The sequence below is a fragment of the Hippopotamus amphibius genome, chromosome 2, assembly GCF_030028045.1.
Source record: "Hippopotamus amphibius kiboko isolate mHipAmp2 chromosome 2, mHipAmp2.hap2, whole genome shotgun sequence".
In the NCBI taxonomy this organism is placed as follows: domain Eukaryota; kingdom Metazoa; phylum Chordata; class Mammalia; order Artiodactyla; family Hippopotamidae; genus Hippopotamus; species Hippopotamus amphibius.
This window is the reverse complement of record NC_080187.1, coordinates 65,601,415-65,626,123: the sequence shown is the minus strand read 5'-3', so window position 1 is coordinate 65,626,123 and position 24,709 is coordinate 65,601,415. Positions and strand designations below refer to the sequence as shown.

Here is a 24,709-nt window from a genome sequence, read left to right as displayed (position 1 = left end):
AATATACAGGTTTGGGAAACTGAGCTTTGGTAATCAAAGAGCTCAGATGCTAGGAATGGAGTTGAATGGGCATTTACTATAAGGCAGTGGTTCTCAAAAGTGTGATTTCTGGACCAATAGCATCAGTATTACCTGGAACTTGTTAGAATTGTAACTTCTTGGGTCTTATCCCAGCCATCAGAAACTGAATCAGAAACTCTGGTGGGGGGGGGGGGAGTGGGGGGGGCAGCAATCTATGTTTTAACACCCTCTAGGCAACTTGAGGCCCACTAAAGTTTAAAGACCTTTGCTCGGACTATACATTTTTCAGAGGGGATGGGAAACTTGTTCATCTGGTGAGTTGGTTCAATGAAGGGTGGTTAAGAGCGTGTTTAGTCTTTGTGAATGTTTATACATAAGATGGTTACCATTTAATTTTTTAAGTAAAATTTTAGAAACAGAGGTGATACTAGAGATAATCTTGTCTGCTTCTTTATTAATAAATGAAGAAACTGAGGCACAGGAGTACTAAATGGCTTCCCTCTAAGGTCATATAAAGGAAGTAACCATTTTAATTTCCATTCTAGTACTTTTTTCCCTTCTTTCTCTTCCCTTTGCTGCCTCCATCTTGCAGCCTTTTTTCAGCTTTTAATTAACTCTGTTCATTCATTCAATTAGTTGACATTTATTAAGTACTTCATGCGGGCCAGGCCCTGTGATAGGCACTGAAGAGCCTGATATAAGTGTGCACGATCATCACCTTTACAGAGTTCACAAATGATGATGAAAAGCAACATAGTCAGGGGCCATCGTCCAGTCTGATGTTCCGGTGGAATTAAGTGGAGAAGCAAGCCTGCCTGGGGTGTCAAGGAAGGCTTCACAGGGAAGTTGGTATTTTCATCCTTTGCTTTTTGTTGGGTTTGCTTTTGAAAGTTCACCAAAATTTAGAACTAATTTGAGTGGTATCTGTTAGGACATTGAAGTTTTTTTGTTTCTTTTTTTCATTTATGACATAGCTCTAGTACAGTGTTTGAAAGGTTTATCATAGAAGGAGAACTAACTCATTGAATCAAAGTGATTTTGAAAATCTTAATTTTAAATTTGCTTTCATAGGCACAAAGTCTTATAACACTAGTATTAAATAAGTACGGTATGGGTTTTACATATTTATTTCCCCATCTGCTATGTGAAGAAGATGGTATTAGTACTATTTGAGCAGCAGAAGAGAGATAAAATTTTGCAGACTGTAAAGATTTTCTTTGAATCTTTGATTTTATGTTATTTGACAGTATAAAAAATGTCATTACTATACATTTAAAAAATATACATATGGTAAACTTCAATCCTAAGAGAATTGGTAGGATACTTATAGTTTTCTTAGGTTATTGTCAATACCAGTTTTTGGATAATATGATCTTTAGTTGATTCAAAAGCTGTACTAAAATTTTAAACTTCTTTAGATCACAAGTCATGTTGTTCACTCAGGAATATAGTAATAAAGAAAATAATCATATTGTCTTTATTTTCATTCATGGAGAAAATGGCATAACATCCAGTGTGAAAAGTAAACCGCCAGAGCCACAAAGCCTTTAAAGCAGAAATAAAAATGTTCTAGCATTTTGAAGATAAATTGCTTTTCTTGTTTTGGCATGTAGTTAAGATTTTAGGAGTAGAACTTTGTAAAGATAAATGGGCTAGGTTCCCTTTCAAAATAGCACTTTGTTGTTTCTGTTGTTTAAAGCAAGCAAAAATCGTCATACTTTTTGAAGTATGATTCCAAAGTACTCTCTTACCTTTTTATCTCCCGGGGAGGTGAAAAATAAGGAATGTAGACTTTTTTTTTTTTAATCCTGTAAGAAATAGACAATTTTTGCCATGCCCTCTGTTGGTAAAAGAGAAGGTTGGTTCCATTATTTCCCCATCTCTGATTTATGCTGTATATCATGAGCTGACTGTGTGTTAGAAAAGATGGCCTATAAAATTGTTTGCCTGACAGAGTTTCAAAGGAAAGCTTGTAAAAACAAAGCTTTCCCAGAGTGATATATCATTTCTGAAATGTAGTTTTTGGCCTTTTACTATTTTATAGGTGGCTGATTAAATAGTTTCTTTTTCATCTTTAACCATAATTTTAGAGCTATTGTATTCCACCTTAAAACATGTTCTGTTTTTTTTTTTCAGATTAGTTTTGTAAACCTGCATTGCAAATATGTTGTTCACCTTCTGTGAATTAAGATTTTGATGACCTCTACGGTGCTAGTATGAGTGATAGAGATGGCTAGATCTATACCAAAATTATATATTCTCTTTGTCATCATAAAGTTGTGGCCAAATGACAAAGAATACGCTTCTTAGTTCCCTTTTCATGTCTTATGCTTGTCAACAGAGATGAGGGTAGAAGTGATGAGTGCCGTTTACAACCATGGTACATAAAATCCTCCTGTGCTACTCTTTACATTCTTCTTCTTTCTATCTGCCTTTTGGATATTGACACATTACTGCTAGCATTACCTTAATATAACGAGCTAAAAAGTTTGTCGGTGGTTTTAAGTTAGCCTCTCTAGTTAGTGTGTATTCTCAACTAAATTCAAATTTATTTTCATTTCAACTTACTTTTCGGAGGGTAGGTAAGTAATCTGTTAGGAGGTAGTGTAGATTATTTTAAAGGGATGCAAAGATTCTTCTTTAAAATCATTAATGTATTTAGTGAATTAAGTATGGGAATTCCCTGGTGGTCCAGTGGTTAGGACTCCCAGCTTTCACTGCCAAGGGCCTGGGTTCAATTCGTGGTTGGGGAACTAAGATTCCATAAGCAGTGCAGCACAGCCAATAAATAAATAAATAAATAAATAAATAAATAAATAAATGGGATGCAAAGACTTTTTTTTAAATCAGTGTATTTAGTGAATTAAGTAAAGCTAATCCATAATTAGAACTTATAAATCTAATCTAATCACCTTTTATGGAACTTCTAAAGATGAGATTCTTCAATAAAATAGACATTTTATATAACTTTGTTTCATGGAATTTGACAAATTAAGTTAGAGCTAAGATTGTATATCATTTTAGATAGATGAACAGATTGAATTATGAGTTATCATAATTAGGAATATGTAGGCATAACTCCGTGATATTGCAGGTTCAGTCCCAGACCACTGCAATAAAGCAAGTCACATGAATTTTTTGGTTTCCTAGTGCACATAAAAGTTATATTTACACTATGCTATAGTCTGTTAAGCATGCAATAGCCTTATGTCTAAAAAAACAATGTATATACCTTAATTAAAAAAATACTCCGCCGCTGCTTTATCAACTAAGTTTATATAGTATTCTAAATCCTTTGTTGTCATTTCAAAAATCTTCACATCGCCTTCACCAGGAGTAGATTCCATCTCAAGGAACTACTTTCTTTGCTTATGAATAAGAAGCAACTCCTCATCCCTTACAGTTTTCTCATGATATTGCAGCAATTCAGTCACATCTTCAGGCTCTAATTCTAGTTCTCTTGCTATTTCCACCGAATCTGCAGTTACTTCCTCCACTGAGGTCTTAAACCTTACAGAAGTCGTCCGTGAGGGTTGGAATCAACTTCCAAATTCCTGTTAATGTTGATATTTTGACCTCTTTCCAGGAATCATGAATGTTCTTAATGGCATCCAGAATGGTGACTCCTTTCCAGAAGGTTTTCAATTTACTTTGCCCAGATCCCTCAGAGGAGTCACTATCTGTGGCAGCTATGGCCTTATGTAGGATATTTCTTTTCTTAAGGAGTGTTGCTACCTTATTTATTATTATTATTATTATTTTAGATTATAAAAACTTCCTCATTAATCAAGGCTCTTAACATGGAACAGATTTCTTGAATAAAATGGAAAGTTTCCAATACATTGAAACGTAAATTACCATACATACAACACCTGGCAGGAAAAAAACCAAAACAGCAAGTTTACACAATCCCTGTAACAGCCGTGGTCTTATTCTCAGATGTTTCCTCCATCTGCCAAGTGTGTTCTGCTGGATACAGGGCTCACATTGTTTTTGGGGGGTCACACTTAGCTGAGGCTGCAACCCAAAGAGCACTCATCCGGCTGGGCCGTGGTCCTGTTGGTTCTGCTCAAGAAGCAAAGCAGTCACCAGCACATTCAACCAGTGTATTGAACATGCTTTAAATATCAAAGTGAGAAACAAGAAGGCAACATAATAATGTCATCAGAAAGATGGTACCAAGTGAGGACAGCTGTGTAAGGCTTGAGGCTGAGAACTGGCTCTCCAGCTTCATTTCTTTGGCTTCTTGGGCAGTGGCCGCCGGAACAGCAAGATGTGAGGTTCTGGTTCATGGATCATATAATGCACCCATCCCTGACTCTGCTGAACGCCAAGATTCCTCCATTCAGATTCAGACATCAAATGGGTTTTAGGGACCAGCTTGGCTATGTCCTTGGGCAACATGACATGCCAGTACTCAAACTCCTTATCGTCGTATTTGTCCAAATAGTAAATCTGCTTGTGCGACATGACCGCTCTGCCTGAGGACCGTCAGCCCCACGCCACCAACCTCCAAACAACTCCCAGCAGCTCCTATTTATTATTTTTAATTTTTGGCTGTATCTGGTCTTTGTTGTGGTGCACAGGGTCTTTGTTATGGCATGCAGGATCTTTTGTTGCAGCACGCAGACTCTTTGCTGTGGTGCATGGGCTTCTCTCTAGTTGTGGCTTGCAGGCTTCAGGGCACATGGGCTCTGTAGTTTGTGACACGCAGGCTCAGTAGTTGTGGTACGCAGGCTTAGTTGCCCCTTGGCATGTAGGATCTTAGTTCCTCAGCCAGGGATCGAACCCCCGTTCCCTGCATTGCAGGATGGAATCTTTACCACACAGGACCACCAGGGAAGTCCCTGTAGTATATTGAAATGACTTGAAAATTGAAATGACTCCTGATCAATGAGCTGCAGGATGGATGTTGTGTTAGACATGAAAACAACACTAGTTTTGTACATCTCCATTAGAGCTCTTGGGTTAACAAGCACATTGTCAATGAGCAGTAGTATTTTGAAAGGAATCTTTTTTTCCTTTTTTTCTGAGCAGTAGGTCTCAACAGTGGGCTTAAAATATTTAGTCAACTATGTTGTGAACAGATGTGCTGTCATCCAGGCTTTGTTATTCTATTTATAGATCATAGGTAGAGTAGATTTAGCATCATTCTTTAGGGCCCTAGGGTTTTCAGAATGGTAAATGAACATTGGCTTCAACTTAAAGTTATCAGCTCCATTAGCCCTTAGGAGAGTCAGCCTGACTTCTCCTCTCTAGCTATGAAATTGCTAGATGGCATCTTCTTCCAATATAAAGCTGTTTTATCTACATTAAAAATCTGTTTAGTGTAGCCACCATCATTAATTAGTTAGCTAGATCTGGGTAACTTGCTACAGTTTGTATATCGGCACTTGCTGTTTCACCTTGCACTTTTATATTATGAAGTTGGCTTCTTTCCTTAAACCTCATGAACCAACTCTGCTAGCTTCAAACTCTTATTCTGCAGCCTTCTCATCTCTCAAAGCCTTCATAGGATTGAAGAGAGTTAGGGCCTTGCTCTAGGTTAGGCTTTGGCTTAAGGGAGTGTTGTGGCTTGTTTGATCTTCTATCCAGATCACTAAAACTTTCTTCATATCAGCAATAAGGCTGTTTCACTTTCTTATCATTCATGTGTTCACTGAAGTAGCACTTTTCATTTCCTTCAAGAACTTTACCTGTACATTCACAACTTGGCTAACTGTTTGGTACAAGGTGCCTAGTTTTTGGCCTATCTTAGCTTTTGATATGCATTCCTAAGCTTAATCGTTTCTGGCTTTTGATTTAAAGTGAGAGATATGTGACTCTCCCTGTCACTTGAACACTTAAGAGTTCATTGTAGGGTATTAATTGGCCTAATTTCAATATTGTTGTGTCTCAGGGTATATGGAGTCCCAAGGAGAAGGAGGGAGAGAGGGGAACAGTTAACTGGTTGGTGGAGCAGTTAGAATACACACAACATTTATTGATTAAGTTTGCTGCCTTATGTGGGCACAGTACAGGGCACCCCAAAACAATTAGAATAATAACATCAAAGATCACTGATCACACATCACCATAACAAGTATAATAATAATGAAAAAGTTTGAAATATTGTGAAAATTACCGAAATGTGACACAGAGACATGAAATGAGCCAGTGCTGTTGGAAAAATAGCACTGATAGACTTGCTTGACGCAGCATTGCCACAAACCTTCGATTTATAAAAAACAGAATTATCTGTGAAGTGCAATAAAGTGATGTGCAATAAAATGAGGCATGCATGTAGTTTTCCTATAATGAAACAATATGAGATGAATTAAGAGGAAAACAATGGATTAGGTCTTATACTGCCTCATTTAAATTGTTATATGGTATCTAATAGGTATCTTTTTTTGCCTTTTCAGTAGCCTTTGAGGATCAGTTGGCTATAATTCAGAAGAATATATCTATATATATATATTTGTAATCAATACAGTAATCAAGATAGAGAACACTTCCCTCACCCTAGAAATTTCCTCATGTCCTTTTACAGTCAATATCCCAGTTGCCTAAGCTTTTTTTTATACATTTTCTGTGATTCTTTCAGTATTATATTCCAAGACATTATGAATATTTACATCATCTGTGAATTCAGTGAAGTCTAAACTTAGGTTACATATCTTTGAATACAAAGCGTAAATAACTTTAAATTCAAACCGACTAAAAAATTATAAAGTGGAAATAGTGGGCATGCATCAAAGATCTTTTACTAGATTATATTGAAAATATTCAGGAGGTGGAATCAAGATGCTAGAGGATGTGGAGCTTGCCTCTCCCCATAAACACATAAAAAATACATCTACATGTGGAACATTTCTCATGGAAAACTAACTGGAAACTGGCAGGAAAACTCCTCTAACAGCCAAAGCTGCAAGAAAGATCTCCACATAACCAGGTAGAATGGGAAAAAATGGCATCGGCTCAGGACCTGCACCCCTGGGAAGGATCTGAAAGAAAGGGAAGTCCACACAGGCAGACCCTTACCGTCAGGAGTGAGCAGGTTGAAGCACAATCTGGGCATCCCAGTCTTGGGATCCTGTGTGGAGGAGACAGGCTCTTTTACCTGCAGAAAAGAACCACTGGGAATTGCTGGAGAAATCTAGACTCTATCTCGGGGCACGCGTGCATGCTGGCTCGTTGGCAGTCAGGGTGGAGAGAGCCTTGCACTTGTGGCTGCCTTTTTGATGCACTTCCCAATCTGAACTGGGAGAACACCCCAGCCCCACTCACTCCACACTGCTGCATGGCCAACCGAGCCCTGGGAAAAGACTCCATCTTGCTACACAGAGACAGGGTGCCTGGTGTGTGATCTAGGTGTGGTGGCAGCCATTGTCAGCACACGCATGAGGCACCAGGTGGGTCTGCTGCAGCCATTGTCAGCGTGTGCATAGGGTGGTGCCACAGGAACACACCTCAGCTAAGTGCTGAACCTCAAGCAGACAGGCCCTGGGAGAGGACTCGACAGCCTGGGAGACAGCCTGGAGGCCTGGAGTATGATCTGTGAGGGGCAGTGGTAGACATTATCACTATGTTCAGGAGTATGCAGTGTTTCATCTCCCAGTGAGAGTGCCCTGGCTCTGCCCACTCCATACCACAGGTTAGTGCTAGATCTGGGACAGACAGGTCATGTGAGAAGACTGCCACAGAGGCAGCCCATATCTCTTGCAGCAGTGCAGCCACCTCAGTTCCTGCAGCCACAATGTCCTGATCCCCAGCCCCAGCCTCCTCCACACCCCAGCCTTGCACTAAACCTGGGATGAACACAGCAGAGAAAGGGATGTAAATTTGGGCTGCTTCTGAGCAGAGCTGCAGCTGCCTACACAGGTGGTGCATTAGCCTCGCTTGCTTCAGCAATCACCATCTTTGGGATGGGCATGCACTCAAGGACAATGGAGTTTGATTGAACTTGACCATCAGGACTTCTACTCCAACAACTGAAGAACAAACCCCACCCCTGACAGTGGCAACAGCCACAGAGCAGAGGGGACGTTCTACCTCACACCTTCACAAGCTTTAGATACTCTGACGCCAACCACACTCCCTTTCAAGAAGATAATGGCCAGCATACCCTGAGGAAAGATGTGGCTGACATCCATACCAAAGCCAGCCCTTGCACCAAAAACATTGAATATACAGTCTACACACAGACTCTCCCGCATAAAAACATTCCTTCAAGACCACAGTAGATAACTGTTTCTCCTAACTTCATAGAGAAAGAGAAAGTTAAGTAAAATGTAAAGGCAGAAGAACTACTCCCAATTAAAAAACAAGAGAAATCTCCTGAAAGAACAAATAAAACAGAGCTCATCGGTCTACTAGACCACAAGTTCAAAAAGGTGGCAATAAAAATGCTAACTGAATTAAGAAAAGTTATTGATAGAAATGCAGCTCACCGTAACAAGGAACTAGAAACTATAAAGATGAACCAATCAAAAATAGTTCAATTGCCAAGGTAAAAACCAATCTGGAAGCAGTGAATAGTTGACTATATGATACAGAAGAATGAATAAGTGATCTGAAAGCTAGCTAATGGAAATTAATAGCAGACAAAAAAAAAAAAAAAAAAGAAAGCAACATATGAGATCTATGGGATAATATAGACATGCCAACCTATGTGCAATAGGGGTTCCAGAAGGAGAAGAGAGAGAGAAGGGGATAATAAATGTATTTGAAGAAATTGTGGCTGAAAACTAATTCCCAAACCTAAAGAAGGAAACAGATATCTATGTACAGGAAGCACAGAGGGTCCCAAACAAGATGAACCCAAACAGACCCATACCAAGACATATAATTAAAAGGCCAAAAGTTAAAGAAAGAGGATTCTAAAGGCAGCAAGAGAAAAATAAGAGTCAGTTTCAAGGGAATCCCCATAAGGCTATGTAGAAACTTTGCAAGCCAGAAGGGAGTGGCATGATATATTCAAAGTCCTAGAAGGGAAAAACCTGCAACCTAGGATACTGTACCCAGCAAGTTTATCATTTAGAATAGGAGAGATAAAGAATTTCTCAGGCAAGCCAAAACTAAAGGAATTCAGCAATATTAAACCTACCCTAAAAGATATATTGTAGGATCTTCTCTAAATTGAAAAAAACCAAGAATCCATAAGAAAGGGAAAATCACATTAGGAAAAGCAAATACATAACAGGATTGAAGATTACATAAATAAGCCAGTATGTAGATTAAAAAACAATTTAAAAATTATAAAAGCAATTATAACTACAATAAGGAGTAAAAGGATAAGCATGATGTAAAATAGGACATTAAAAGCACAAAATGTGGGGGAGGGGAGAATAAAAATGTAGATCTTTTAGAATGTATTTGAATGTGAATATCAATTTAAAGTGATTAGATATAGTTATGCTTCTACATACTTGAACTCCATAGTAACCACAAAACAAAAATTTACAATAGATTCACCGAAACCAAAGCAAAAGGAACTTGAGCATGCTACAAAGGAATTCATCAAAGCACAGAAGAAAAAACAAAAAGAAGAAATGAACAAAGCAGAACTATGAAAACAACTGGAAAACAAGTATTAAAATGGCAATAAATATATACCTATCAATAATTACTTTGAATGTCAATGGACTAAATGCTCTGATCAAAAGACATGAAGTAGGAAAATGGGTTAAAAAAAAAAGCAGTAACCTCCAATATGCTGCCTACAGCAGACTCACTTAAGAGCAGAAGACACACACAGACTGAAAGTGAGGGAATGGAAAAAGATATCTGATGCAAATGGAAGCGACAAGAAAGCAGGGGTAGCAATATTCATATCAGACAAAATAGACTTCAAAACAGAGGCCATGAAGAAAGACAAAGAAGGGCGTTGTATAATGATGAAAGGATCAATACAAAAAGAGGATATCACACTTGTTAACATATACACACCTAATATAGGAGCCCCTAAGTATATAAAACAAATACTGATAGACATAAAGGGAGAAATTGACAATGATAAAATAATAGGAGAATTTAACACCCCACTGACATCAACAGACAGATCATCCAGACAGAAAATCAGTAAGGCAACAGAAACCATAAATGACACAATAGACCAGTTGAATGTAATTGATATCTAAAGGACACTGCATTCCAGAAAAAAGAAAAAGTAAAATAAAACAAAAAAACTACCACAATACACATTCTTTTCAAGGGTGCATGGAACATTCTCTAGGATGGACCACATATAAAGTCATAAAATAAGCCTCAACAAATTTAAGAGGATAGAAATTATTTCAGGCATCTTTCTTGACCACAGTGGCCTGAAACTAGAAATCAACCACAAAAAGAAAAATGGGAAAAAAATGAAAATGTGGAAACTAAACAACATGCTACCAAAAAACCAGTGAGTCAATGAGGAAATCAAAGAAGAAATCAGAAAATTCCTTTAGACAAAAAAGATGAAAATACAACTTTACAAAGTCTGTTGAATGTGGCAAAAACAGTTCTTAGAGGGAAGTTCATTGCCACATAGGCCTTCTTCAAGAAACAAGAAAAATTTCAAACAAGCCAACTTACCACCTAAAAGAATTAGAAAAAGAACAAACAGAATCCAAAGTCTGCAGAAGGATGGAAATAATAAAAATCAGAGAGGAAATAAATAAAATAGAGATTAAAAAAACAATAGAAAAGGTAAACCAAGAGCTGGTTTTTTTAAAAGACAAACAAAATTGACAAATCTCTAGCCAAGCTCACCAAGAAGAAAAGAAAGAACCCAAGTAAACAAAATAAGAAATGAAAGAGAGGAAATAACAACCCATACTGCAGGAATACAAAAAATCATAAGAGAATACTATGAACAATTGTATGTCAACAAATTGGGCAACCTGGAAGAAGACAAATTTCTAGAAATACACAGCCTGCCAAAACTTAGTCAAGAAGAAACAGATAATTTGAACAAACTGATCACTAGAAGTAAAATAGAATCTGTAATAAAAAAAAATGTTTTTGCAAACAAAAGTCTTGGGTTAGATGGTTTCACTGGGGAATTCTACCAAACATACAAAGAGGAACTTACACCTATCCTTCTCAAACTATTTTAAAAAATTGAAGAGGAGGAAACATTCCCAAATTCATTCTATGAGCCACCATCACCCTGATACCAAAACCAGACAAAGAGGCTACAAAAAAGCAAAATTATAGGCCAATATCTTTGATGTATATAGATGCAGAAATCCTCAACAAAACATTAGCAAACCAAATCCAGGAATACATAAAAAGGATCATACACCATGATCAAGTTGGATTCATTCTGGGATCACAAGGATGGTTCAGTATGATACACCACATTAACAAAAGGAAAGACAAAAGCTACATGATCATCTCAATAAACACAGAAAAAGCATTTGACAAAATTCAACATGCATTCATGATAAATACTCTCAACAAAATGGGTGTAGAGGGAACATATCTCAACTAAATAAATACCATTTGCAACAAACACACTGCCAAAGTAATATTCAACTGAAAAAGCTGAAAGCCTTCCCTTTAAATTCAGGAACAAGACAGGGATACCCACTTTCACCACTTCTATGCAATATAGTGCTGGAAGTTTTAGCCACAACAATCAGACAAGAAAAAGAAATAAAAGGCACCCAAATGAGAAGGGAAGAGGTAGAACTGTCACTGTTTGTAGATGACATGATATTTTATGTAGAGAACCCTAAAGTCCCCACCCAAAAACTATTAGAACTAATAAATTAACTCGGGAAGGTAGCAGGATACAAAAATGATATACACAAATCTGTTGTATTTCTTTACACTAATAATGAAATATCAGAAAAAGAAAGTAAAAAAACCATCCCATTTAAAGTTCGCATCAAAACAAAAAACAAAATGCAAAACAGAACAACAACAACACTGCCCCCCACTGCCAAAAAAAAAAACCCCTAGGAAAAATTTAACCAAGGGGGTGAAAGACGTATACACTGAAAACTATAAAACATTGATAAAGGATATTGAAGATGATTCAAAGAAATGGAAAACTGTCCCGTGCTCTTGGATTGGGAAAATTATTGTTAAAATGGCCATTCTACCCAAAGAAATCTACAGATCTACTGCAATCCCTATCAAAATTCCTGTGACATTTTTCACAGAACTAGAACACATAACTCTAAAATTTCAATCAAACTGCAAAAGACCCAGAATTGCCGAAGCAATCCTGTGGAAAAAGAACAAAGCTGGAGGTAAAACCCTTCCACACTTCAGACTATAATACAAAGCTACAAGAGTGTGGTATTGGCACTAAAACAGACGTATAGATCAGTGGAACAGAATAGAGAGCCCAGAAATAAACCTATGCACCTAGGGTCAATTAATCTATGACAAAGGAGGCAAGAATATACAATGGAGAAAAGACTCTTCAACAAGTGGTATTGGGGAAGCTGGACAGCTATATGTAAACAATGAAATTAGAATATTCCCTCCCACTATATACAAAAAATTGAAATGGCTTAACACCTAAGTACATGACTCCATAAAACTTGTAGATGAGAACATAAGCACAACATTCTAACGTAATATCTCTTAGATCAGTCTCCCAATGTAAAAGAAATAAAAGCAAAAATAAGCAAATGGAACCTAACCAAACTTAAAAGCTTAGCACAGCAAAGGGAACCATTAACAAAACGAAAAGACAACCTATAGAATGGGAGAAAATATTTGCAAACTGTGTGATCGAAAAGGAATATCCAAAATATACAAACATCTTATACAACTCAATATCAAAAAAACAAATAACCCAGTCAAAAAGTGGGCAGAAGACCTAAGTAGGCATTTTAACAAAAAAGACATACAGATGGCCAAGAGGCACGTGAAAAGATACTCAACATTGCTAATTATTAGAGAAATGCAAATCAAAACTACAATGAGGTATTACCTCACACTGGTTAGAATGGCTAGCATTAAAAAGTCTACAAATAATAAATTTTGGAGACAGTGTGGAGAAGAGGGAACCCTCTACATTGTTGGTGGGAATGTAAATTGGTGTAGCCACTATGGAAAATAGTATGGAGGTTCCTTAAAAACCTGAAAATAGAACTACCATATGATTCAGCAATCCTACTCCTGGGCATATAAGTAATTCAAAAAGATACATGCACACCAGTGCTCATAGCAGCATTATTTGCAATACCAAAGACATGGAGACAACCCAAGTGCCCAATAACAGATGCGTGGCTTGGGGCTTCCTAGGTGGCACAGTGGTTAAGAATCTGCCTGCCAATGCAGGGGACATGGGTTCAATCCCTGCTCCAGGAAGATCCCACATGGCGCGGAGCAACTAAGCCCATGCGTCACAACTATTGAGCCTGCACTTTAGAGCCCATGAGCCACAACTATTGAGCCCACGTGCTGCAACTACTGAAGCCCACGTGCCTAGAGCCCGTGCTCCACAACAAGAGAAGCCATGGCGATGAGGAGCCCGTGCACCACAATGCCAAGAAGCCCCCACTCACTGCAACCAAAGAAAGCCCGCGCACAGCAAAAAAGACCCAACACAGCCAATTTAATTAATTAATTAATTAAAAAAAAACAGATGCTTGGCTTAACAAGTGTATGTATATAAAACAGAAACAGCCTCACAGACAAAACAAATTTATGGTTACCAAAGGGGAGTGGGAGTGAGGAGGGACAAATTAGGAGTATGGGATTAGCAGATACAAGCTATTACACATTAAATAGTTAAGTAACAAGGATTTCACAGGGAATTTATATCAATATCTTATAATAAACTATAATGGAATATAATCTGAAAAAAAGTAACTGAATCACTGTACTCTACATCTGAAACTAAAAATATTGTAAATCAGCTATACTTCAATAAAAAAACTTTTTGATTGTCCAGTGCTTAAAGCTCAGTCATTTGTGGCACATCTTTTATGCATGCTTTAATCTCAGTTCTGTGTAGTATATCAGTCATTTTTCTCTCATCAATCTCTTGCTGAATTCTTTAGTAACTTTATATTTTGTTCATCAGTTTTTTTTTTCTCAACCATGTTTCTTCAACTCTTTTCCTCCATTACCCCCTCAATCCCCCATGCCAACGCAAATGGATTTCAAACTGCTGGAGGTTAGAAATAAGACTTTCATCTAAACTTTTGCAGTACCCAGCACAGTATCTGGCCTGTAGTAGGTAATAAATATATATTTTATTGAATGCATTAATTTTAAATTGAATTGAGTAATCATATGTTTCTGTAGTTATATCTTATATTTAATGATCCCTACCCTATGTGCCATGTTCTGTGATAGACATTTTCCATTAAACATACTTGTTAGGCATTATTCACACATTTTATTGATGAAAAAGTTGAAATTTATGGAGACATTATAAAAATTGCACAGGGTCACGTAGGTATGATGATGCTAGTTGGTCAAACTGCAAAGTCTTTGTCATAACTCCTGCATTACATTGCCTTATATAATGTGGGTTCAGAAGGCAGATTTTTAAAGAATATTTTAAAACTCAGCAGAAGTTTTGACCATTCTTATATATCATTATTTTATAACCTTTTAGATAATTTGCTGAAAGTCTACTTTGTTTATTGTGATGCGCAAGATTGTATACAGGGCATAAAGCCTCCTTACCTAAGTGAAATGATGCTAACAAAAATAGCTCTTGTTAAAAAAAAAATAGCTTGTTTATTGAATCATTCTTATGTATAGCTTAGCATTTTACATATTTTTTCCTCTTTTTTTCCAGGAACTAAAATAGTAGTGATTATACCATACATAAATGCATACTCATAAAAATGTAAGGTATAATTTTTTTATTGAGGTGAAATTCACATAACATAAATAAACCATTTTAAATTATGCAATTCAGTGGCATTTAGTATATTCAGAGTGTTGTGCAACCCCATCTCTCTCTGGTTTCACAACTTTTTCATCTCCACAGAACAATAGCCCATACGTATTAAGTAATCACTTTTCTTTTCCCCTTCTTGCCATTCCTTAGCAACCACTAATTGATCTTCTATATTCATAGATTTGCCTTTTCTGAATATTTCATATAAAGGAAATCATACAGTTGTGACCTTTTGTGTCTGGTGCTTTCACTTAGTGTTATGTTTTCAAGGCTCATCCAAGTTGTAGCATATATCAGTACTAGATCCTTTTTATGACTGAATAATATTCAAATGCATGTAAATACAACAATTTTGTTTATCCATTTATCCTTTGATGGACATTTGGGTTGTTTCCACCTTTTGGCTATTATGTATAATGCTGTTGTACACATTTGTGTATAAATTTCTGTGTGGACATATGTTTTCATTCATTTCCCTTGTATATATACGTAGGAGTGAAATTACTAGATCATATGGTAATTCTGTTTAATTTTTTGTGGAACTGCTAAACCATTTTCCACAGTGGCCACACCATATTACATTCCCACTAGCAATGTATGAGATTTCATATTTCTCCACATCCTTGTCAACACTTGTTATTTTCTGTTTTCTTCATAGTAGCCATCCTAGTGCATATGAAGTGGTCCCTCACTGTGGTTCTGATTTGTCTTTCTGTAATGATTAATGGTGCTGAACAACTTTTCATGTGCTTTTTGGCCATTTGTGTATCTTCTTTGGAGAATTGTGTATTCATGTTGCTATAGATTGAATATTTCGGTCTCCCCAAAATTCATATGTTGAAACTTCAATCCCCAGTGTGTGGTATTTAGAGATGGAACCTTTGGAAGGTAATTAGGTCATGAGTGTGAAACCCTCATGATGGGGTTAGTGGCTTTGTAAGAAGCAATACTAGGGAGTTTGCCTCCTCACTCTGCTTTCTGTTATCTGAGGATACAACAAGATGACTGCCATCTGCAAAACAGGAAGTGGGCTCTCACCAGACATCAGATCTCTCACTGCCTTGATTTTGAAATTCCTAGCCTCCAGAACTGTGAGAAATGAAAGTTTGTTGTTTAAGCCATCCAGTCTATGGTGATTTGTTATAGCACTCCAAAGTGACTAAGATACAAGTCCTTTGCCCATTTTTTAGTTGAGTTGGCTGTCCATATATCTCTGAATCTTGTTTGTAGTCTTTTTATTCTGTATCATTGTTCAGTTTTACTGTACTTACACTCAGTTTTATGTTAGGCACTTTCTTCCTGTCTCCTGTCTATTTTTATCCCTTTGCATTTCCATGTAAAGTTTTAATCAGTTTGTCAAGTTCCATGAACAGATCAGTCTGGATTTTGATTAGGATTGTGGAGTTCAGTTGTATTCAATTTATACAACAGTTTAAGGAGAATTAACATGAAGTGATAACTCCCTTATTTAGGTCTTTAATTTCTCTCAGTGGTGTTTTATAGTTTTATGTATGGGCCTTCCACATATTTTGTTAAATTCATTCTTATATTTTTATTGCTATTGTAAGTGGATTTTTTCCATTTAACTTCCAAATTTTTTGATGGTAGTATATAAAAATCAAATTTATTTCTGTATGTTTTGTATTTTGCTAAATTCTTCACTTATTAGTTCTAATGGTTTTGTAGATGCCTTAGGGTTTTCTCTGTAAACAATCATGTCATCCTGTCGTCTACAGATAGTTTTACTTCTTCAATTTTAATGCCTATTTCTTTTTCTTGTCTTATTTCACTGTCTAGGTATGATCTAACTATAATCTGACTAGAAGTAGTAGGAGTGAATCCTTATTTCATTCCTGCTTTTAGGGAGAAAGCATTTAATATTTTAACATTAAGTATATTAGCTGCAGGATTTTCTTACATCTTTTATCAGATTTAGCATGTTTCCTTCCAGTACTTATTTCTGAGATTTTTTGTTGTTAATGTGTATTGAATTTTATTAAATATTTTTTCAGCACCTATTGAGATAATCATATTTTCCCCATTTATTCTGTTAATATATTATTATATGAATCGATAACATTTATATTAGTTGGTTTTTAAATATTAAACCAATTTTGTATTTCTGGGATAAATTTGATTGTGAGTTTTTTTTTTTATTTCTGGATTCAGTTGCTTAATAGATTTTTTTTATTGCTGGATTCAGTTGCTTAATATTTCAATAAATTTTGCATTTCTATTTACTATGGATATTGGTCTGTAATATAAATTGGTGTGTAATTTTCTTTTCTTGCATTATGTTTGTCTGGTTTTGGTATCTGGGTTGTGCAGGCCTCTTAAAATAAATTGGGAAGTGTTTCTTCTCTCTTTTCTAAAAAAGTTTGTGTATTTAAGTTATTTTATACTTAAATACTTGATGAGATTTACTAGTGAAATCTTTTAGACCTGAAGTTTTCTTTAAGGGAAGTTTTTTGGTAATGAATTAAATTACTTTAATAGCTAGGCAGCCATTCAGACTTTGTTTCTTGCTGTGTCAGTTTTAGTAAATTGTATTTTTCAAAGAACTTATCCATTTTATCTAAGTTGTCAAATTGTTTGGCATAAAATATTTCTTCATATCCCTTTTTTATTCTTTCAGTATTTGTGGGATCTGAGTGATACCTCTCTGCTTCCTAATGTGGGTCTTTGTAGTATCTCTATTTCTGCCTTTAATTCTGTCAATTTTTTCTTCATGTGTTTTGAAGCTCTGTTATTAGGTCATAAACCTTTATGATCGCTATGTCTTCCTGACCCCTTTATCATTATTAAATATTTATGTATTTCTGGTAATACTATTTGAAATCTACTTTATCTAATATTAAGGTAACCACTCCAGTATTCTTATGCTTACTGTTTGAATGGTTTGTCTCTTCCTAACCCTTTATTTCAAGCTATCTGTGTCTTTATATTTAAAATGTGTCCCTTGTACACAAATCTTTTATGTATCCTAGCAGTCTCTGATGTTTAATTGGAGTGTTTAGTCCATTTACCTTTAACATAATCCCTGTTATGTTTGGATTTGGATATATTGTTTTTTGGTTTGTTTTTTGTTTGAACAGACTGCTTCTGTTTTAGTGTTTCTCCTTTCCTGCCTTATTTTGGGTTGATAGGATTTTTTCTGAATTCCATTTTAATTCTTCTATTGATTTTTATTTTATTTATTTATTTTATAAATTTATTTATTTATTTATTTATTTATTTATTTGTTTGTTTATTTTTGGCTGTGTTGGGTCTTTTTTGCTGTGCACAGACTTTCCCTAGTTGTGGCGAGTGGGGGTTATTTTTCATTGTGGTGTGCAGGCCTCGCAGTGCAGTGGCTTCTCTTGTTGCAGAGCATGGGCTGTGGGCACATGGGCTTCAGTAGGCTTCAGTAGTTGCAGTGCAGTGGCTCAGTAGTTATGGCTCGTGGGCTCTAGAGCACAGGCTCAGTAGTTGTGGCACATAGGCTTAGTTGCTCTGCGGCATGTGGGATCTTCCCAGACCAGGGTTCAAACCCGTGTCCCTTGCATTAGCAGGTGGATTCCCAACCACTGTGCCACCAGGGAGGTCCAATCTTCTGTTGATTTTTTTTCTTTTTAAAATAAGCTGCATATATTTAAAGTGTACAATTTGATTTTTTTTTCTTATTAGTTATGTATATGTGGCAATCTCAATTTCCCAATTCATTCCCCCCCCACTTTCCCCACTTTGTATTGATTTTTAACTGTACTTTGCATAATTTTTTTGATGTTTGCTCTAGTGATGAAGATATACATTCCTGACTTTTCATAATGTACTTAAAGCTAATAATATATTACTTCATGTAAAATGTAAGTATCTTGTAATAAAATAGGTTGTCCTATTTTTATTTAGTTTTATTTTAAGGAAACTAAGAGGAAAGCGAAGTGTAATACCTAAGATACTACTTAATACCTATCTAATATCTAAATTTTGAAGGTTAAACCAACATTAGATTTTCAGAGTCTACCCAACTAGGTTTTGGTATATATTTCTTTTTTACATTTCTGTGGTCCATTTGCTAATGTTTTAAGAGTTTTGCTTCTATGTGGGTATGAGAAATTGGCCCGTAAATTTCCCAAATATAATATTTTGTTGGATTTTCTTATCAAGGTTATGTTGAACTCATAAAATGAGTTGAGAACATTTCTCTCTCTAAAATCTGGAGGGTTTTTTTTATATAAATTTATTCATTTACTTATTGGCTGTGTTGGGTCTTCGTTGCTGCACACGGGCTTTCTCTAGTTGCGGAGAGCGGGGGCTACTCTTTGTTGTGATGCTCAGGCTCCTCATTGCCGTGGCTTCTCTTGTTGCGGAGCATGGGCTCTAGGCACCTGGGTTTCAGTAGTTGTGGCACATGGGCTTAATGGTTGTGGCTCACAGGCTCTAGAGCACAGGCTCAGTAGTTGTGGTGCACGAGCTTAGTTGCTCCGCAGCATGTGGGATCTTCCTAGAGCAGTGCTCGAACCCATGTCCCCTGCATTGGCAGGTGAATTCTTAACCACTGTGATACCAGGGAAATCCTGTTTATATTTTTGTTGTTTCTGATTTCTTGCACTGTGACCAAAGAACATAATCTGTATGCTCTTTATCTTTTGGATATGTTAAGATTTACTCTATGACTTTGCGTGCCAACTTTGGTAAATATTTTATGTGTACTCTAAGTGAAACTATGTTTTGCTGTAGTTTAAAGTGGTCTATCAGATGTTTACTGGGTCAAGTTTGCTTATCATTTTATTCATATATTCCATATCTTTACTGATTAGTTTGTTCTTACTAAGTTATTTCAAAATCTTCCATTGTGCTTGTGAATTTATCTACTCCTTTTGTTTCAGTAAATTTTTCTTCTTTAATAATTTACACTTCTTATAACTTCCAAATGAATTAATTTTTTGTCAATATCAAGTATGCCTCTTTAATTTAGTAATGATTTTTTCCTCAGATTTCTCTGGTATTAATATAGCTATATCAACTTTTGGTTTTTGTTTGCAGGGTCTATATTTTTTTCATTTTTTCACTTACAACTTTCTCTACCTCTTGTTTTAGATGTTTTTTGTGTAAATGGCACACGTATTTTATGTTCCTGAAAATCTTTTGTATTTTAATTAAAGTATTTACTCCATTTCCATATACTTCACTTTCTAATATATTTAGATTTATTTTTAACTTTTTATTTTATATTGGAATATACTTGATTTACAACATTGTGTTAGTTTCAGCTGTACAGAAAAGTCGTTCAGTTATACATATACCTATATCCATCTAAATATATTTAAACTGATTATTTGCTTTTTATTTATTGCATGTCATCTATGTTCATTTTCCTCCTCCTTTTTGCCTCCTTTTAGATAGATTATTTCATATTATTCTATTATTCTTCTTATAATAACTTAATAGTTATATGTTGTATTTTTCTCTAGTGGGCACCTTAGAGATTATAATAGACATCCTTGAGTTACCAAAATATAATATCAATTAGTACTTTTATATCCTTCTGGATAGCATAAGGAGCTCAGAATATTGTAATACACTTTGCCCTTTCTGACTCATATACATTTGTTGTCATTTTTAATTGTCCTGTTATTTGATCCCAATGAGACATTTTATTTTTGTTTCATAATGTCTATATGCATTTATATTTTCTATATATTTACCATTTTTATTGCTCTTAATTTTTCCCTGCATCACTGAGTGTCTACATAGGATCATTTTCCTTGTGCCTGAAAACATCTTTTAATTATTTTCTTTAGTGTGGCTCTTTTGATAAAGAGTTTGCTCAGTTTTTGTTTGAAAATATCTTCATCTTTGTTTTTGAATGATATTTTCACTGAGTATAAAACTAATTGCTTTTATTTTCTTCAACACTGAAATTATTCTTTTTGAAAAATATTTAGTGATCAGTTTATTGAAGTACAGTTGATTTACAGTATCATGTTAGTTTCAGTTGTACAGCACAGCAATTCACATATATACACATATATATGTCTATGTGTATGTATGTATGTGTGTGTGAATATACACATATATATATTATTATTATTGTTCTTCAGATTCACTTCTCTTATAGGTTATTACAAAATATTGAGTATAGTTCTCAGTGCTATACACTAGGTTCTTGTTGCTTATTCGTTTTATATATAGTAGTCTGTATGTATTAATCCCACCCTCCTAATTTATCCCTTCCCCACCCCCCTTTCCCCTTTGGTAACCATGAGTTGTTTTCTATGTCTGTGAGTGTCTTCCTGTTTTGGAAATAAGTTCATTTGTACTTTTTTTTTTTCTTTTTTAGATTCCACATATAAGCAATATCATATGATATTTATCTTTTTCTGTCTGGCTTAGTTCCCTTAGTATGATAATCTGTAGGTCCACCAATGTTGCTGCAAATGGCCTTGTTTCATTCTTTTTCTATGGCATACACACACACACACACACATGCACACACACACACACACACACACACACATCTTCTTTATCCATTCATTTGTCAGTGGACATTTAGCTTGCTTCCATATCTTGGCTATTGTAAATGGTGCTGCAATGAACACATGAAGACTGGGGTGCATGTATGTTTTCAAATTATGGTTTTCTCTAGATATGTGCCCAGGAGTGAGATTGCAGTATCATATGGTAGCTCTATTTTTAGTTTTTTAAGGAACCTCCGTACTGTTCTCCATAGTGGCTGTACCAATTTATATTCCCACCAACAGTGTAGGAGGGTTCCTTTTTCTTCACACCCTCTCCAGCATTTATTATTTGTAGACTTTTTGATGATGGCCATTCTGACTGGAATGAGGTAATACCTCACTGTGGTTTTGATTTGCATTTCTCTAATAATTAGTGATGTGGACTGTTTTTTTCATTGGCCATCTTTTTGTCTTCTTTGGAGAAATGTCTATTTAGATCTTCTCTCCATTTTTTGATTGAGTTCTTTGGTTTTTTTGATATTGAGTTGTATGAGCTGTTTGTATATTTGGGAAGTTAATCCCTTTTCAGTTACATCGTTTGCAAATATTTTCTCCCATTCTGTAGGCTGTCTTTTCATTTTGTTTATGGTTTCCTTTGCTGTGCAAAAGCTTTTAAATTTAATTAAGTACCATTTTTTAATTTTTGTTTTTATTTCCATTACTCTAGGAGACAGATCCAAAATATATTGCTGCAATTTATGTCAAAGAGTGTTCTCTGTTTTTCTCTAGAAGTTTTATAGTATCTGGTCTTACATTTAGGCAGTCTACAGACTGAGTGCAATCCCTATCAAATTACCAATGGCATTTTTCACAGAACTAGAACAAAAAAATTTTTAATTTGTATGGAAACACAAAAGACCTCAGATAGCCAAAGCAATCTTGAGAAAGAAAAAACAGAGCTAGAGGAATCAGACTCCCTGATTCTAGACTGTTCTACAAAACTACAGTAATCAAAACTATATGATACTGGCACAAAAACAAACATATAGATCAGCAGAACAGGATAGAAAGCCCAGAAAGAAACCTATGCACCTATGGTCAATTAATCTATGACAAAGGAGGCAAGAATATATAATGGAGAAAAGACAGCCTAATTAGTGGTGCTGGGAAAACTGGACAACCACATGTAAAAGATGAAATTAGAATATTCTCTAACAGCATATACAAAAAAATAAACTCAAAATGGACTAAAGACCTAAATGAAAATATTGCTCTGTTGTATAGTGTCTTCCATTGGTTTTGGTGTAGGATCAGCTGTTTGTCTAATTGATGCTTTTTTTTTTAATAAATTTATTTATTTCTTTATTTATTGGCTGCATTGGCTCTTTGTTGCTGCACATAGGCTTTCTCTATTTGCGATGAATGGGGGCTACTCTTCATTGTGGTATGCGGGCTCTTCATTGAAGCAGCTTCTCTTGTTATGGAGCACTGGCTCTAGGTGCATGGGCTTCAGTAGTTGCAACACATGGCTTCAATAGTTGTGGCTTGTGGGTTCTAGAGTGCAGGCTCAATAGTGGTGGCTCATGGGCTTAGTTGCTCGGCGGCATGTGGAATCTTCCTGGAGCAGGGCTGGAAGCCATGTCCCCTGCATTGACAGGCGGATTCTTAACTACTGTGCCACCTAGGAAGTCCCTAATTGTTGCTTTCTTAATAGATAATCTGTTGTTTTTTCCTCTGGCTGCTTTTATATATTTCTTTCTGTCTCAAATTTTGAGCATTTTTTTCTCTGAAGCAACTACTTGTGGATTACTTTTTTTTTTTTTTGGCATGATGTTCTTAGTCAATGTGGAATATATGACTTCATTTTTGAAATCAGTTTTTTTTTTAAGAACTTTTATTGAGATACAGTTTACAGACAATAAACAGCATATATTTAGAGTGTACAATTTGGTATCCCAATCTCCCAATTCATTCCCCCCAACCCTCCCCCCTTTCCCCATTTGGTGTCCATATGTTTGTTCTCAACATCTGTGTCTCTATTTCTGCCTTGCATTTCCTCTTTCACAGTTGTTAGCATTTGCCTTATGTATTGAGGTGCTCCTATATTGGGTGCATATATATTTATAATTATTATCTCCTCTTCTTGGCTTGGTCCCTTGATCTTTATGTAATGTCCTTTCTTGTCTCTTGTAACATTTTTTATTTTAAAGTCTATTTTATCTGATATGAGTATTGCTACTCCAGCTTTCTTTTGATTTTCATTTGTATGGAATATCTTTTTCCATCCCCTCCCTTTCAGTCTGTCTGTGTCCCTAGGTCTGAAGTGGGTCTTTTGTAGACAGCATATACATGATTCTTGTTTTTGTATCCATTCAGCCAGTCTTTGTCTTTTGGTTGGTGCATTTAGTCCATTTACATTCAAGGTAATTCTCGATATGTATGTTCCTAGTACCATTTTCTTAATTGTTTTGTTTTTGTAGGTCCTTTTCTTCTCTTGTGTTTCCCGCTCAGAGAAGTTACTTTAGGATTTGTTGCAGGGCTGGTTTGGTGGTGCTGAATTCTCTTAGCTGTTGCTTGGCTGTAAAGCTTTTGATTTCTCCATCGAATCTGAATGAGATCCTTGCTGGGTAGAGTATTCTTGGTTGTAGGTTCTTCTCTTTCATCACTTTCAACATATCATGCCACTCCCTTCTGGCTTGCAGAGTTTCTGCTGAGAAATCAGCTGTTACCCTGATGGGAGGTCCCTTGTATGTTATTTGTTGTTTTTCCCTTGTTGCTTTTAATAACATTTCTCTGTCTTTAATTTTTGTCAATTTGACTACTATATGTCTTGGTGTGTTTCTCCTTGGGTTTATCCTGCCTGGGACTCTCTGTGCTTCCTGCACTTGGGTAGCTATTTCCTTTCCCATGTTAAGGAAGTTTTCAACTATAATCTCTTCCAATATTTTCTTGGGTCCTTTCTCTCTCTCTTCTCCTTCTGGGACCCCTATAATGCGAATGTTGGTGTGTTTAACATTGTCCCAGAGGTCTCTAAGGCTGTCTTCAGTTCCTTTCATTCTTTTTTCTTTATTCTTTTCTGCATCAGTGATGATCACCATTCTGTCTTCCAGGTCACTTATTCGCCCTTCTGTCTCAGTTAATCTGCTATTGGTTCCTTCTAGTATATTTTTTATTTCAGTTATTGTGTTGCATATCTCTGTTTGTTCTTTAATTCTAGCTCTTTGATAAACTTTTCGATCTTTTCATCCAGTCTTTTTGCAAAGTCCTGGATCATCTTCACCATCATTCTTCTGAATTCTTTTTCTGTAAGGGTGCCTATTTCCTCTTCATTTAGTTGTTTTTCTGGGGTTTTATCCTGTCCCTTCATCTGGTACAGATCCTCTGCTTTTTCATTTTCTCT

The 24,709-nt window shown here is 35.9% G+C and overlaps 2 protein-coding genes across 2 annotated transcripts in view; one reads left to right on the top strand and one right to left on the bottom strand.

Moving 5' to 3' along the window:
• The window catches only part of ERCC6L2 (ERCC excision repair 6 like 2), a 148,295-nt gene that overhangs the window by 9,334 nt on the left and 114,252 nt on the right, over nt 1-24,709 (top strand). The window lies entirely within an intron of this gene.
• Nucleotides 4,176-4,491, bottom strand: LOC130844804 (cyclin-dependent kinases regulatory subunit 1-like). The gene has a single exon (XM_057721009.1). The coding sequence runs from the start codon at nt 4,489-4,491 to the stop codon at nt 4,252-4,254; it is 240 nt and encodes a 79-aa protein (XP_057576992.1). The 3' UTR covers nt 4,176-4,251.

What these genes read in the sequence shown, in the direction of transcription:
- LOC130844804 (XM_057721009.1), bottom strand. Translation starts at nt 4,491, where the DNA reads ATGTCGCACAAGCAGATTTACTATTTGGACAAATACGACGATAAGGAG.